Below are 15,968 nucleotides of genomic sequence, written 5' to 3'. Positions count from 1 at the left end.
GCAGGCAGATCTGTCGTTTAGCCACGTCGTGTTTGACTGTAAAGGCGGTTGATTAGATTACGTGGAATAAATGCAAGGAAGTCTTTCTCGTAGTTGTTGAGTAGTTGTCTTCCTCTGATTTAGCGACACTACACTTCTAATCTTGTCTAATCACTCAGCCTTAATACCATCAAGAACAGTGCTGGTATTTTCAGTGATTGGCTAAAACAGTGTCAGCTGCAGTTTTTCTGTCACAAATTGCTGGATTTTAAGAATTTGGTATAATCATACGTAGTTCATTTTTAATATGGCAAAGTTTAATGACACGCTAATACTTAGTCGATAATCGATAAATACGGTGTAATACGTTTTTAAAACAGTGAGTCACGTGACAGTCATCCGACTGGAGCGCGCGTGACTGATCACGTGACCGCCGCTGGCCCTTTAAAGGCGGAAATCGAAAGTACGGCGGAATAGTTTAGAAGTGTCACTCTTCTGGGCGGCAGGACGCAGTTACCGCAGTTTTCTGTCGCAGACGCTGGACTTGGTTAGGTGCAGGTATGTCACGTAGTTCCGATTCTTCTTTTAAATTGCAGCAGCCTTTTTAAAACGTGTTTTGTGGCGTAACTGAGTGAATCGATTTGCGGTTCACAGGCTGGCCTCGGTTCTTCAGGTACGCTGGATGTATGAACTATTTAACAATGAACTATTTCCTATTTATAAACCAGTACTTCTTAGCGTTTTGTTTTCCGTGTTTTTCCCAGAAAGCAGCTCTGTGTTTTAACACCTGCTAAATCTGATGGCCGCCGCCGCCGCGATTTCTTTTTATGTGTTTGTTTTGTGCCGCAACACCAACTTGGTGGGAACCAGTTTTTCCTTCTGTGGAAACTGTTTTGGACCCGAAATCTGTAATATAATGAGCTGAATCATGATCTTGGCCTGTTTACTGGGTCTGTTGTAAAATCCGGGCCAGAATCCCAGCAGGCCTGCCTTGAAGTGGATCTGAAACCTCCTCTGATCTGATGTTGCCAATGCTGATGGACTACTTTTCTGGTAAATCACCATTTGAGGAAGCAGCCCGTTTTATTGCTGACTCAGATTGATCGTCTCATCATGTGATTTATGATGACTAATGGGTGGGAAAGTTCGCTCCCTTCCGGGAGGGGGAAGTTAATGGCAGTACCCCTTCCGCTTCTGAGCCCTTGTGGCACTTCTGTACATGCGTGCGTCAGCATGGAGTGCTTAAGCGTCTTTCTTTGCATGGCTGAGATCTAAATTTGACCCTTCTGAATCCACTGGTCCAGTCCACCAGATTTTGAAGTTCCTTCAGCTTGAGAAGTCAAGTTTGGCGTGGTGTGATACAGGCGTGAGTTCTGCTATGAGTGAATTCTATTTTATTTTTATTTATTTTTCTCCTCAGAATGTGGCGCCTTGTTTACCTCTGCCTGGTCTCGGCCTCATCTGTTGCTTTGGCCCGACCACGCCTCCCCCCTCTCTCACACGAGATGGTTTATTTCATCAACAAGGCCAACACTACATGGAAGGTAAGAGGCCAATGGAAGTTTACTGTTGTGGCTTGATGTGTGTGCATTCGGTGGATGTTCTGGTTTTACTTTTTTTTTTTTTTTTTTTTTTTTTTTTTTTTTCTCCCCCCCTCAGGTTGTTTTAGACACAAACCCCTACCATTCACATAAACCTTACCATTCACATAAATGGTGTACCTTGATGTGTAATAATTTAATAAAATGAACCTATTTCCTAGAACAGCTCTTTTCATGGAGTGGGAAAGGAAGTGAAATTGTTTGTTCCTAAAACCTGCAATGGAAATTTTTTCCCTTCAGGCTGGTCATAACTTTCCCAATGTGGACTACAGCTATGTGAGGAAGCTCTGTGGAACACTGTTGAAAGGACCCAAACTGCCCACCATGTGAGTTTAAAAGCAGAGCACTTTAAGTGCATAATGTCAGGTTTTTTTTTTTTTTTTTTTTTTTTTTATGTGCTAGAAGATGAGTTCTTTAAACCTGCACTCAGAACCCTAATCCAGGCCTTTTCAGTTTAATAATTATTGATTCGATGGTAACTTGAAAGCACGTTGTAAGTCGCTCTGGATAAGGGTGTCTGCCAAATGCCTTAAATGTAAATGCACAAAGCAGGTCTCACCTCATTGCACAAACATGTGTTTTGTGCTCCCTTCATATCTGTAGGGTCCAGTATGCAGGAGACGTAAAGCTACCTGAAAATTTTGACTCTCGTCAGAACTGGCCTAACTGTCCTACAATCAAAGAGATCAGAGATCAGGGCTCCTGTGGGTCCTGTTGGGTAAGAATTGATAGACTTTCATTGTTTAAGATCATTAAAAGGGTCTCTACTCTTGTGTTTAACCACTTCATCCTCTCCTTAGGCTTTTGGAGCTGCTGAGGCCATTTCGGACCGCGTGTGCATCCATAGCAATGGCAAAGTAAGCGTGGAAATCTCTTCAGAAGACCTGCTGACTTGCTGTGAAAGCTGTGGCATGGGGTAAGAAGGCAGGTTGTATTGTTCTTAAACTCAATGTGCATGAATTTGGATATCTACAAAAAATTCATGAGCAAAAAAATAACTGAATAATGCTTTAGCCTGGGAACTTTGTTTTGTAATTTGACTTGCATAGTTTTCATTCCATTCATCAGGTTGTAGTGCAAGATTCATTAAATGTTCTCTTTTGCAATGTATTTTTTTTTTTTTTTTTTTTTTTTTTAATAGATGCAATGGTGGTTACCCTTCTGCTGCTTGGAACTTTTGGAATGAAGAGGGCCTTGTATCCGGAGGGCTCTACCAGTCTCATATTGGTAAGTGAGATTCACCTTTAATTTTTATTGGAGCAACACTCCAGTGAAAAATTATTATTATTATTATTATTATTATTATTATTATTTATTTTTTTTTTTTTAAACTTTTTTTAATATTGTTTCAGGTTGCCGTCCATACAGTATTGAGCCTTGTGAGCACCATGTGAATGGCTCCCGCCCTGCCTGCACAGGCGAAGGTGGAAGTACACCTGACTGTGTGAAGAAGTGCGAAGCTGGCTACACACCCTCTTACAAAGAAGACAAACATTTTGGTAAGAGATTATAATTGTCCAAGCACAAACTGTAACCTAGTTTCATGATGTATACTTATTTTTGTATTTTATTTATTTTAATCTAGGAAAGTCTTCCTACCAGCTCCCTAGTGATCAGACCTCAATCATGAGTGAGATTTACAAAAATGGACCCGTAGAGGCCGCCTTCACAGTCTATGAGGACTTCCTCCTGTATAAGTCAGGTTAGTCTGGTCCTCAGTTCATAAGACTGTATTTGAATACTTGTTTCTGTACTAAATTTCAAATAGGTATGGATTAGTTTCACCAAAATTAATTATACTATTGATATTTTCAGTTCTGCCTAATCTATTAACTACAATCCTTCTCCCCACAGGTGTTTACCAGCATGTGAGTGGAGAGGCAGTTGGAGGTCATGCCATCAAGATCCTGGGCTGGGGGGTGGAACATGGTACCCCTTACTGGCTGGCTGCTAACTCCTGGAACACTGACTGGGGTGATAATGGTAAGACATGTGCATGCTGTGTAGACTTTGTGCATGTGATGTGAAGCGCTTGCAGAACTTGTTTTTCTTTTACACAAACAGGTTTCTTCAAAATGCTGAGGGGTGAAGATCATTGTGGCATTGAGTCCGAAATGGTGGGTGGCATCCCCCAGTAACTGGCAGCAGTGAAGGACTGACTATGCAAATAAGGCTTTTAATCATAATTCATTTTTAAGTTTTTTAAAAGAACAATGGCCAACTATTTTTATTTGCCACAAATGTCTGTGACTTAAGTGCTGTACAACCCAGAGTAACCACTGATTATCACTGTGTAATTGAGTTTAATCTAAGGGCTTAATAGCTGTTTTATAGCTGCTGCTCTTCCTTTTATGGTATTGTGCTGCATTTTATAGATTATTGTTTTGAGTTTGCAGAGGTCATCTAATTTGTACAGGTTTAAGTGTTGTCAGTAACTGAAGCGGTGTTGCATAATTTTTACTTTTTGTAGTTTTCAGATGTTTTTATCTTCTCCGCAGAATTACCATAATCATTCAGAACTTTCAAATAAACTGAACTAGGTTTCAAGTGGTTGTGTTGTATTTTTGTTAAACATGTAGATTTTGACTGGCGCTGCTCTTATTTAGGGGTGGCTCTTATTTTTGCAAGAATGTCACTATATATTATGATTCTTTTACATACGGCGATAGTTCACTGAAAGTAAAGTTGAACTAGAAAATGCTGTGATCGGTCTCATGTTTTAAGATTTCCCTCTGACAAAAATGCCAATGCAGTAATTTAAAGTACCCAGCTGCATGGCGCCATCTACAGGAGTGGAGGTTGTCATAACAGCTGATTCTCATCTCTGCTGATCTCTACTAAAGAAAACTCTACAGCACCTCCCTCTGGACTAAATTTGTATACACAAATACAGATATTTCATTGTCCCGTTACATTTACAGCATTTAACAGATGACCTTAGCCAGAGCGACTTACAATCAGTAGCTAGCGGGATACTCCCTCCCCTGGAGCAACTTTTGGGATGAGTGTCTTGCTCAGGGACACAATGGTAGTAAATGGGATTTGAACCTGGGTCTTCTGATTTCATAGGCAAGTTTGTTACCCGCTAGGCTACTATCACCCTGTATCGATATTTTCAGAACCCTCCTAAGGGAACAATGTAAATTTTATTTATTTATTTTTATTTTTTTGTACCAATTCATAATCAAACTAGGCTTCAAGAGGAGAAATTACAAGCTGTTTTGGAAAGTTCTTTAATTCTGTAAAGCGGGATAGTCTGAAATATTACAGGAAAGACTTGTATTGGCAAAAGGAGGTTTATTAAATTGAGCGCTGACAGTATTTGGCACATTCTAAACTTTTTTTTTTTTTTTTTTGGCTTATTTGGTGACACTTGAATTTGACAATGGAAACAGCTTTATTTTAAGACATGCAGTTTAACAGTCAGCACCTGCATAGTTTTTATTACTTCTACTTTTGTATTTTTACAAAAAAAAAAGTTTGAAAGTGCAATTTATGTAAATGTGCAAAAATTATACAAGCAAAAAAAATGATCCATTAATATTAGAATTTTTTTTTTTTTTTTTGCATTGTAGGATCGATCAGGTCATGACAATATGCTGCGCTTTGTGAGATGCCTGCTACTCAAATCAAGTGTTCCCCATACAGTCATGCATTCCCTTGCAAATCAGAGGAGATCTGCTGCTAGCTTACACTGAGTTATCACAGCCTTCATGTAGCCATAAATGTATATGTGGTTTAATTACTGAGAGGTGCAAGTCAGGAAAGAAACTAAATATCCAAGAGCAAACAAAATATCCTGGACATGCAAAAGTTTTTTTTTTTTTTTTTTTTTTTTGGCATGGTACAGCCAGCTTGCACTTTCTGTTTAGGTCTAGACTAAGACATTATCCTGTTCAGATTACAATAAGCTTCTAATCATTTATGAGGTCATAAGAAAAGATGAAATTCATCCTTATCATACGAGATTTCCAGTTCAGATTCAATCTATGACAGAATTGAAGGCGTATTATGATTTGCCTTGATGCTGGTCTTTAGACTTGAAGGTCCCCTATTATGAAAGTCATTTTGTGAACTTATTGAACATTAATACTAGTTCCCCTACTAGTACTAGTAGTCTATGATCCTGAATTCCCTAGAAATAGCCATATGTATAAAGCATGCTTTGACTATTCTGCTTCACTGTTCAGAGAGTGAATGATCTGGAATTTCTCCCCTTATGTCATGTCGTCTCATGCTTTGTCCGCCCAAAGACTCCCACACCCTTCCCCCCACAAAAAGTAGCTCCACTGACTGTCACGGCTTATGAATCGTGCAATGTACTGCAGTTGCTCAGTGATTGGATGTAAAAATGAGCACAAATGTCTTTTTTTAGTCCCATCACGTGAGACGGGTTAATTAATTGAAAAAAAATCTGGAAAAACACCAATATGACTTTCTATAATAGGGGACCTTTTTAAAAGAAAATTTACATTTCAGGCTGGCCCTCATGGATTGTATGCTCTGGTATTACAGCATTTCCCTCTGGCATCTCATTCTGTAAATCCTGCTGGGTAATCTGCTGTTCCTCTACCATGATGTTCTCTTCAGGTGGGTCCTGAAGCTGTTCTTGATTCTTCTCTTCCGCTGTCTTTTCCACTAAACCCTTTTGTTCATTCATGTCATTTACATCTTGATGCAGTTCAGTATTTCCAACAGGTACGTCATTTTCTTGGGCTGTGTCTGTTTCCAGTTGATTCTGAGAAACGTTGTCTCCTGGCTCAGTTTCATGGGAGATAACCTGCTCTTTGGAGTCAGCCCCAGGCTCATTGTAATGGCTTTGTATGGGTGGTGAGAGGAGTTCAGAAGGAGCCAGTAAGCCATCCTGGTTCATATCATGAGTCTGAAGAAGATAGTCCACCAAGGAGACCACCTGCAACAAAGATATTCTTGTCAATACCCGATTGAAAACTGTCACTTGCATTGACCTAAACATGTGTATTCTTGATAAATTAACTGCTTAATGCAATATATTTTTTATTCTTTTAAAAAATCTACTTCACACTAGAATTCAGGATTGCAAGCAAATGCACTTGAGTGGGAAGTGAACTTGCGCAAATAAGAGGAATTACATTGAAACTCTTTGTTACTGTTCTGAGTCACCATATTGAAAAATGTCATGTGAATTAAACTAAACATTTATAAAATGTTCATTTACGTTTTAACAATTCTAAAAGTTATATTCTTAGTTTTCAGTTTTCCAAACAAAAACTGCCAAAACTTCTTACTAAAAAGCTTCTCAATTACTAAACACTCATAATGAGCAGCAGGCTCAGGCTGTGCCACTTACTCTATCATTTGACTCAGGTAGCTGGGAATAGTGAGAAAGGAAGTCAGACAGCAGCTTCATGACCTCCAGACCATCCAGATGGCCACTTTTGTCATAATCGTATAGGGAGAACAGGAAGAAGATCTCTGTATGACAATAAAACATTGAGCTGAGGTGTAATACTGTGCTTAGAAAAATGTTAATAGTATGATGAAAACCGACCCTTCCATAATGCTCAGGATTTTAGTACTGCAGTCTATGTGGCTGGTTAAAAGCATCTTTACCTTGTTCCCATGTGTTGACACCTGGACTTGCTTGCTCGTCTTTCATATTTAATTTAATAAAGCTTTGTAGAAGCCTACAATTAAAGAACATGATTTGCATTTTGATACACATTCAGATTCACGTACCATAAAGAGAAAATACGAATTGACTAATTACGTCTTACAGCTCTAAGACTGTTAAAGCAAACACAGGTAAGTGGTCTCTGGTATGCAGTCTCCTTGACCTTGACTGAAATCACAGCAACGTCAGACTTTGTAACTGCGCCTGACTAAAACTCTAAATTCACTATGTAGCATGTAAACAGAACTCAAGGTCTGTTGGCCCAGACATTTGTTGTGGCTGCCCCGGATTAGTATAACCATAAGAACTTACTTCCGGCTGTTGTCATCCGTTCCAAAAGGATTGACCAGAGAATGCGGTTCAATGACCACCGCAGACTCTGACCTGAGAAAGAACCGAAAATATAGTAATAATAGATATACAACAAACTCACAACAGGGCTGCAGCAGGCCGGCACCCCACCCCGTGTGAGGCCCTGGTGGCCTAACCCTGCGGCATGAGTAGGACTAATGGAAAATGAGTGAGTGGGTGAGTCATCTATCAAAATTTATTGGGATCATTTACTCCAATGATGCTTACCAACAGGAACATACAATTGTCAAATCTGTTTTCAACAAATACAAGCATTTGAAATTATGCTACACTTACGGGTGTAATGTATATATTTTTAGCTTTAAAAATAATAAAAATATCAAGAATGTGAAGAAACAACAGTATTGATGCATGTGTAGCAGCAATATCTGCAGAAAAAGCTAACCAGCTAGAAGCACATTGACTTGTGTTGTAGTACAACACAGTAGTAACACTGTCTCCAAACCATAGCCCAAATGAACTTAATTCTAAATACATTTTTAAAAACATGACCTTCTATTATATAACAATTGTGTTTCTTTGCCTGCTGGAAAAAATGGCAGAAAGATAAACATGTTCAATTACTTAATTATTAACTTTCAAAATACACTTTAACACACTGTTATTCGCTGTGACATACAAAACTAACCCCAAGACATTTTTATTTGTATACGGAACTGAAAAATGAACTACAACTCCCTTCCTTCAGTTAACGCTATCTCTCAGCTGCGCATGTCCGCGCATGCGTAGTAGCGGAAGGCGCATTCTCTCTGGACAGATGGAACATTTTTGGTAATAACGGGAATCTGTGCATTCTGCAAGAGGTGCACATCTTCATGGTGAAATACTGCCCCCTACAAGATCTCACACTGTACAAAATATTTACCTGTACAGACTTAAATCTACAACGTAAAACAATGCTAATGCCGTTCGACAAATTTAGGAAATCATTTCAATCCGTGATAGCTTTAACTCCGAAAGAGTGAAATAAAGGGCCGAAAACGACACTTTCGTGCTCCGTTTACCTGGCAGAGTCGTGGACCTGCGGTGCACACAGGCTGATCTCCGGGAGCAGTAGCAGGCAGAGAAGAGCCGCTGTGCGGCACAACCGCGCCGGCAGACCTGCAAACACAAAGTCGCACGGTTACCCAGCGCCTGCCGGTGTTCATCGAGAAAAAAAAAAGAGCCCATCGCTTTCCGAAGCGCAATTTTTAATCCGAACTGCAAGATGTCAAAACCAGGCAGTGCGAGGAAAGCAGCCCTACCCCGCGAAGCCGCGCCGACGTCGGCCTCCATAGTCGCACTTCGCCCCGCGTTCATGCCGGCCCTCACACGCCAGCACTGCGCCCAGCCTGTCTGTTGTCATCAATGACACGCGACACGTGGAGTGGGGTGACGTGGACGTCCCACTCACTGCTCGGCCCCTCCCCTGGCGCTGCGGCCGCGTAGCGGTGCCGAGTTCCGCAGACGATGCATGACACGCAGGCCGACGGTATAAGCTGCTCCCGACTTTTGAAAGATCACGCGGACCAGAGGGTATCGATTTCAGGTTCGTTTTAGTAAGGGTTCTTTTTTTTTGGGGTGTGGTTCAGTTGCACAGTCCCGTTCAAAGGGCAAAAGGAAAAGTAAATTGGCGAAAGAGAACGTACGCACTTAGTAACACAGTCACATCACACTCGTAACACCACGCACCGATTTTATTCAGCAGGTTGTGGCAACCTGAGCTACTGAACACGGTCCCTCACGGTCCATCAGTACTGGTGCCCCTCAAGGATGTGTCCTCTCCCCACTGCTCTTCTCCCTGTACACCAACGACTGCACCTCCAGGATCTCAACTGTAAAACTCCTGAAGTTCACAGATGACACCACCATCATTGGGCTCATCCAGGATGGTGATGAGTCTGCATACCGGCTGGTACTCTGGTGCAGTCAACACAGCCTGGAGCTGAACACGCTCAAGACTGTTGAGATGACGGTGGACTTCAGGAGACATCCCTCAACATTGCTCCCCCTCACCATATCAGACAGCCCGGTGTCTATTGTGGAGACCTTCAAGTTCCTGGGCACCACCATTTCCCAGGACCTGAAGTGGGAGACCAACATCTCCTCCATCCTCACAAATACCCAGCAGAGGATGTACTTCCTGAGGCAACTGGGGAAGTACAGTCTTCCACAGGAGCTGCTGATCCAGTTCTACTTTGCGCTTATTGAGTCTGTCCTGTGCTGCTCCATAACTGCCTGGTATGGAGCAGCCACTAAACAGGATCAGCCTGCAGAGGACTGTACGGACAGCAGAAAGGATCACCGGTGCCCCCCTGCCCTCCATCCAGGACCTGTACCTCTCAAGGAAAAGGGCAGGGAAAATCATCTCAGACCCCTCACACCCTGGTCACATATTTTTTGACCTGCTTCCCTCTGGCAGACGTTATAGAAGCCTGCAGACCAGGACCAGCCGACACAGGAACAGCTTCTTCCCCCTCGGCATCTCCCTCCTAAACAGCTGATACTGTAAATCACCTTCAACATTGCACACAGCACTTTATGTACACTTGTATATAAGATTTAGTTTATTTTGCCTATTTATTTCATAAAAAGTAGATATAGTTATTTTTAAATCACAAACAAATCCACAACTTGTACAATAACACCACATCCTTGCACATTGTTGTTTTTTTTCTACACTGTACTTGAGAGACACCATCTACCGGAAACAAATTCCTTCTATGTGCTTGCACTTACTTGGCCAATAAATACGATTCTGATTCTGATAAGTTCTACAAGTAACTACTGATTGTAAGTCGCTCTGGATAAAGGCGTCTAATAAATGCTGTAAATGATAAGTTGATGAGACGCTAAATGGCGCCGCGTGAATAAACCAGTGGCCAGTAGGTGGCGCGCGTATCAACTTTTTATCTCTCGAATGTACTGCATGTCACTGGCTGATTGATGTTTGTGTAAAAGGTGTGTGTAGCATGTGTGAACGTTTGAAAGAATTACAATAATAATGTCGCCAATAGATTATAAAGATTATACAACCTCTGTTTCCCACTGTATGTGTTTTTGGGCCTGTTTAAATGGAACAGCCAGAACTGGTGATGCTGGAAAAAAGATATGATTCAGCAACTTAAGAATGATGTCTCACTGACTTCAGGTTAGTTAATGGGAGACTACTAGGGTTTCTTAGGTGTTTGAATAGCCTGATAAACTGTAAGACTTGATTTATCTTAGTGCCCTGAGTCACCTAAATCACTGTTAAAATCAGTGGACAAAATGTATTGTGCTTCAATTAAATCATATTACAGAAAGCAACTGGATCAAGTGTAGTTAATAAGTGGTAGATAAAGGGCACTACTTGGGAAAATTAACCATACTGTCAGTTTATTAAAACAAAGAGTGTAAAACAATGCAATGTTAAAATTGCTTTATTGTAATAAATTACAGCAGTCAGGGAGCAAGTAAACTGACCATGTTCATGTTCAAGGGCAACAGCAATGCTCTCGGGATTCCATGAATACACCTCTGTCACGTTTCCAGATGGTGAGAACGCATTTGCACGACTTTACACAAAAGGGGGGTTTTATTTACAAAACTTTGAACAAAAACACACATAGTAACATCAGACCAGACACACCGCATACAATAACTCGACAAAGACATGATACACACAGGGTAGTTTTATACACATAGGTAGTTTCTGGACCGGAGTACTCCACATGTTAGTCCATGACAACGTCTTTGGCTGCACCTGCATTATTCTCAGCTCTAAAATACACAGAGACTATGCCAATAGTTTGCTTAGGATGGTGTGAAAACTTGGCTGCCACCCAGGCTGCTGCAGCATCTGAGCCAAGTTGAGTAATATGGCCCAAGTGCTCCCTAGTATTATTAGAGGAGGTGTGTCTTTTTCATGCAAACTGATTTCTCTCCTGGGACACTGAAGCACTTAATTTTTGTAAGTCTGTTTCTATATTCAATGTCTATTTTTGTATCTAGAGCTTGTAACTTTCATTATCAAATCAATATTAATTCAACCTAAATAACTGCACTGTTGATCATGTAGTAATAGTGATTATAGCTGTTTCTAACTTCCAGTCCACACAAAGAGCCCCTAATTGTGATATGGACAATGCTTCTATGTTTATGGTCAGTTTGATCAGTTCTATTGATGCGCATAGAATAATAGTCCTGTCTTATGTAGTTATACTATACCATCTCAATACCAAATATTCAATAAACATAACACAACACAGGCTGAGGTTCAAAGCATATGTCAGACAAAATTGTTATTAGAAGTAAAAAATAATAATGAAATAATGAAATAGTGTTTCAAAATAATTAATTCCTTTCAAAGCATTCAAATTAGCATGCCTGGAGCATCCCCATACATTTTTGGATTTATCCTCTGTTAATCTGCAATAACTATAAAGGATTCCATTCTTCCAGCATCTATTGTTCTTGAAAGAAACAGAAAAGTTTCTTTTAAATGACTGTTTAATCACATGTTCCTACCTTAGTATCATTATTAATATCACTCTCACCGTGTGCATTCGATGTGGTTTGGTTTGTTTAACCAAGAATGCTGTAATTGTCCAGTGATAGTCTGCCCAAATGAGGTGACAGCCATGGCTGGAGGATTTGTCATTTGTCACTATGGCTACAAATTGTGCCCAATGTTGACTTTGGGTATCTAGATTTGCTTATTTAACTTCACTCTATGCTTGAAGTGCAGAGCTGCTAACCAACAGTTTCAGGAAGCAGGGGGTACTGCAGATTCTCAGCATGATTCATTGTGGTGTTCTCTGTTCTCTAAAGACTGATAAATGTTACCAAAGTAATATATGCATGATCAGTGTATGCAAACATTGCACCTATTTTACACGTGCTATATGAGTTGTGAAATTACAAATAATCAGATGCATATGGACATTAATATTTATTTGATTTATCCCCATCACCATGATTTGCAATATAGAATATATTGCAATATAGAATGATTTGCAGTATAGATATAGAATTTCAAAGGAATTTCAAAGGAAGGAAGGAAAATGTAAATAAAAAAAATGCTCAATACTTAAAACTGAGGCATTAGCAATGCATGTAAATGATATCATTAAAAAAAAACAAATAGTGTCACAGTTCTCATTCCACCTCCTCGCTGGCAGAGGGTGCACATACGCCAAAGAGGCCGCCCACCCAGAGACAGATGATGAAGAGGTTGGCATCTTCTATAAATACCTGGTGGCCATCTTGAATCCTTGCCCGCTCATCGTTGTGAATTCATTCTTTCATAGCTGCTTGTCTGCTTTTTTAATAGACCTCATTGCCCGACAAACCATGCATTGCCCGATTATTCTTGTTGTTCTGCCCTTATCTGCCTGCCATTTGGACATCGCTGTTAAAGACCTCTCGCCTGCCCACCAACAACATTCTTACTTTATCCCTTTGTTGGTGCTCAATCAGCATATTGTATTGATTTATACTAACTGTCAGGGGAAAGGGCAGGAGGTGCAAGAGCAGGCAGAGCAGAGGGACAAAGGCCCATGCAGCCACGCTCTGCTTCCCCAGCCTCTCCTGCCATGCCTGCTCATGCACCTCCCAGCATTCCCCCTGGCAATTAGTATAAATCAATACAGTATGCTGATTGAGTGCCAACAAGAATATAGAGGCAAGATCAAAATCTATGGCAGTTATTTTAAAAATAATGGAAAAGAATTTGCTTACAAATTTTGCTTACAGGTGAAATTAAGTATTAGTGAACACAACAGATTTTTTCATACGTGAACAAAAGTGCATTTTTTAATGGCAGGTGTATTATCATAGAAACTGATATATGGGTTATACTGAATTATCATCTAGCTACTTTTCAGGCAGGATGACATTCTTTTCCAGTCTGTTTTGAAACTTATGATCTATTCAACATTCAATGTAATTCCAGTTGTGCCATCCTTCTGTAACATATACTCAAAAGTCCTAGAATTTTTTAATAAAATGGTCCAGTGTGACATCACTTCAGTATAAAAAAATAGATATGCATATGATAAAAAATAAATCATGCCAGTACAGTCAAGTACAGACCAGATGTGACTGAAAAGGATCATTTCACCCACACATTACCACAAGAACATAAGTTTGCTCAAAAGGCCAAACTTCACAGCCTGTTGTACAGAAATGTTGTTAAACTACACAAATGAATACAAACAGTGCAACATTTTAGAAAGATGTCAATCTACTCCATTGGCTGAAAATGATCTAAGGCTGATGTGTATTTTAATTCATGTTTAAAGACACTTTTAGATTGCTAAAGCAGCTGAATATCAAATCCCTCAAGTAGAACATGTCTTTGGATCACACTGTACCAAGTTATGTCTACATTATGTCACCAGAATTTTATAAAGGAAATCCATGCAAGTTGGGAAAATGTCCTCATATTTTAAGGCACACATATGAATTCTTAGGTAAAGCAAGGCAGGGGGAAAAAAAGATTTTGTGTTAAGGTGAAGAATCACTTCTCCTCACATGTTTATCATATGGCTGGTTCAAGGCATAAAGTGGTCCTTCGGCTTGCTTTATCATAGGTAATGGCAAAATTACAGCCATTTATGTCCATAACATTATACAAATCAGTATCAAGCTGCTTTTAAGATGGAATTGGTTCCTTTCTGCTGGTGCTGAAGTGTACGTAAAGCACAATGTTCACATAAACTCATTTGAGATGTTCAATGATGGCTATCTCCCCACATTCTGGACAGTCTGGGCTAAGGCCATTGAAGAACAGGCTGCCATATTTTGTCAGGGGAGAGAGAGCCTCCTTATCTTTCTCCTTTTCCCGTTCATCAGAGAAGTTGACTGATTGGGTTTGCTTTCCTGGAGTCATCTCCAGGCTGGGGTTCAGGCCAAGTTCTGATGAGAGCTTGCGTTTGATGGAGGCAGCCCTCTGGAACTTGTCATAGATCTCCACACTTAGGCGCCGTCTTGTCTCTTTAAACTCAGCAGAGACATTGGCAGTCCATTCTGCTGCATGGGCTCGAATCTCAACCACCTGGTGATCAAAGCACCAGTCATATTTCAATTGATCAAAATGATAGTAAGACATCTTGTGAAGATTTGTGAAGTACACTACAAACTAAAACATCTTCATTAGGATTTCAAGGCCTGCACAGCATTCATTTGTATTTGATTAAAACTTAGGTGCAATACAGAACTGGCTTCCACCTTCCCTCTGATGCCCAGACCAGGACCAGGAAGTACCCTCAACTGCAATTACATGTGCTGAACACCACTAATCTATGATGGAACAATCTAATCTACGGAGCTAATGTCATTCTGTGTTTCCATCCAGTCATGTAATAATGCTCTCTCAAGCTGTAAAGCAAACAATGTAAACATGTAGCATTTCCTGTTCACTGCTGTTACCTACTTGTTCAAACACTTTCATAGTGCAATAAAGTCGAAGTGTAAAAAACCCAGGAAGAATTCTGAAACAACCAACAAGTACAGTTGAGGTCAAAATTATGAGCCACAACTGAGTCACAACTGACACCAATCTCTTAGAGTAGGTCTGGCCCAGTTCTTCTGATTTTGTCCCGATCTTCTGTTGTATCATTCTAGCTGGTCCAAATTGCATTGTTTCCAAACATGGCCATTCACTTTGAGCACCTGCCACAGATTCTCAATAGGATTGATGTCTGAGCTCTGTGTGAGCCACTCCAGGATCTTGGTTTTGTAACCTTGAGGAACTGTTGGACTTATTTCATTGTGTGCCTTGGGTCATTTTCTTGTAGGACGATCCAACTGGCTCTGATGTGTGTGCCACTCTTTGAGTAAAGTTGTTCTTCTGGGATGAAGCCCACCAAAATATACCACAAATGTGTTTCTCAAACACTGTCTCCAGAAGAGGCCAGGTCATTTGGCAAATGTCAGGAGTTCTTGATATCTGCTGCTTACGTCCACAGCCAGGTTGGTTTCTTACAGACTTTGTTTCTTTGTACTTGGCAATTATGCAACTTACAGCAGTTTTAGTCCCTTTGAATCACTTGGAGATGGCAGTATAGTCTTCCCCCTTAGCATGAGCCTATACTGTCTTCTTTCTGAGCTACAGACTAATTTCCTTTGTTTTTGGTATGGTATTGAGTTCCATGGCGAGACCGAGATATGACCCCCACTTACTGATGGAGTGGTTTCTTCCCGGTGATATGAGGGAGGAGCACCGTGGTATAAGACTGATCCCCGGGTGGTCCACAATACCTGGAAGCGGCAAGGTCTGCGGGTGAGTGGGCGGAGCAGCATGTACATGCCATCCCTGTGGTGTGTACTTTGCTGCTCTTCCATCACTCTCAGACGGCGAGAAGATCACCACCATACTCACGAGTCTGATTTGGTCAGTT

The 15,968-nt window shown here is 40.6% G+C and overlaps 3 protein-coding genes across 4 annotated transcripts in view; 1 reads left to right on the top strand and 2 right to left on the bottom strand.

Annotated features, from left to right (window-relative positions):
* The first annotated feature begins 398 nt into the window (after positions 1 to 398).
* LOC114794779 (cathepsin B-like) lies at positions 399 to 4,127 on the top strand. The gene is made up of 10 exons (XM_028987558.1): positions 399 to 537; positions 1,400 to 1,523; positions 1,821 to 1,906; positions 2,184 to 2,298; positions 2,381 to 2,496; positions 2,722 to 2,807; positions 2,933 to 3,079; positions 3,166 to 3,282; positions 3,435 to 3,563; positions 3,645 to 4,127. Exons 2-10 carry the CDS (start codon positions 1,401 to 1,403, stop codon positions 3,716 to 3,718), a joined length of 993 nt encoding a protein of 330 aa, XP_028843391.1. The 5' UTR covers positions 399 to 537; position 1,400; the 3' UTR covers positions 3,719 to 4,127.
* A 1,267-nt stretch (positions 4,128 to 5,394) lies between these two features.
* On the bottom strand, positions 5,395 to 9,132 carry LOC114794785 (cell growth regulator with EF hand domain protein 1-like). The gene is made up of 6 exons (XM_028987571.1): positions 8,850 to 9,132; positions 8,610 to 8,706; positions 7,546 to 7,617; positions 7,173 to 7,246; positions 6,910 to 7,034; positions 5,395 to 6,492 (listed from the first exon to the last, which is right to left on the bottom strand). The coding sequence occupies exons 1-6, from the start codon at positions 8,902 to 8,904 to the stop codon at positions 6,049 to 6,051; spliced, it is 867 nt and encodes a 288-aa protein (XP_028843404.1). The 5' UTR covers positions 8,905 to 9,132; the 3' UTR covers positions 5,395 to 6,048.
* A 1,858-nt stretch (positions 9,133 to 10,990) lies between these two features.
* kcnk2a (potassium channel, subfamily K, member 2a) overlaps positions 10,991 to 15,968 on the bottom strand; it is a 29,009-nt gene continuing 24,031 nt past the window's right edge. For both annotated transcript variants that reach the window (XM_028982874.1, XM_028982865.1), the window contains exon 7: positions 10,991 to 14,623. In XM_028982874.1, coding sequence (XP_028838707.1) covers positions 14,288 to 14,623 — 336 coding nt within the window. In that variant the 3' untranslated portion in view covers positions 10,991 to 14,287. The remainder of the gene's footprint in view (positions 14,624 to 15,968) is intronic.

The sequence above is a fragment of the Denticeps clupeoides genome, chromosome 1 (genome assembly GCF_900700375.1).
Source record: "Denticeps clupeoides chromosome 1, fDenClu1.1, whole genome shotgun sequence".
Lineage (NCBI taxonomy): Eukaryota > Metazoa > Chordata > Actinopteri > Clupeiformes > Denticipitidae > Denticeps > Denticeps clupeoides.
The sequence above is the reverse complement of the archived record's forward strand: the minus strand, read 5'-3'. Positions and strand labels throughout refer to the sequence as shown.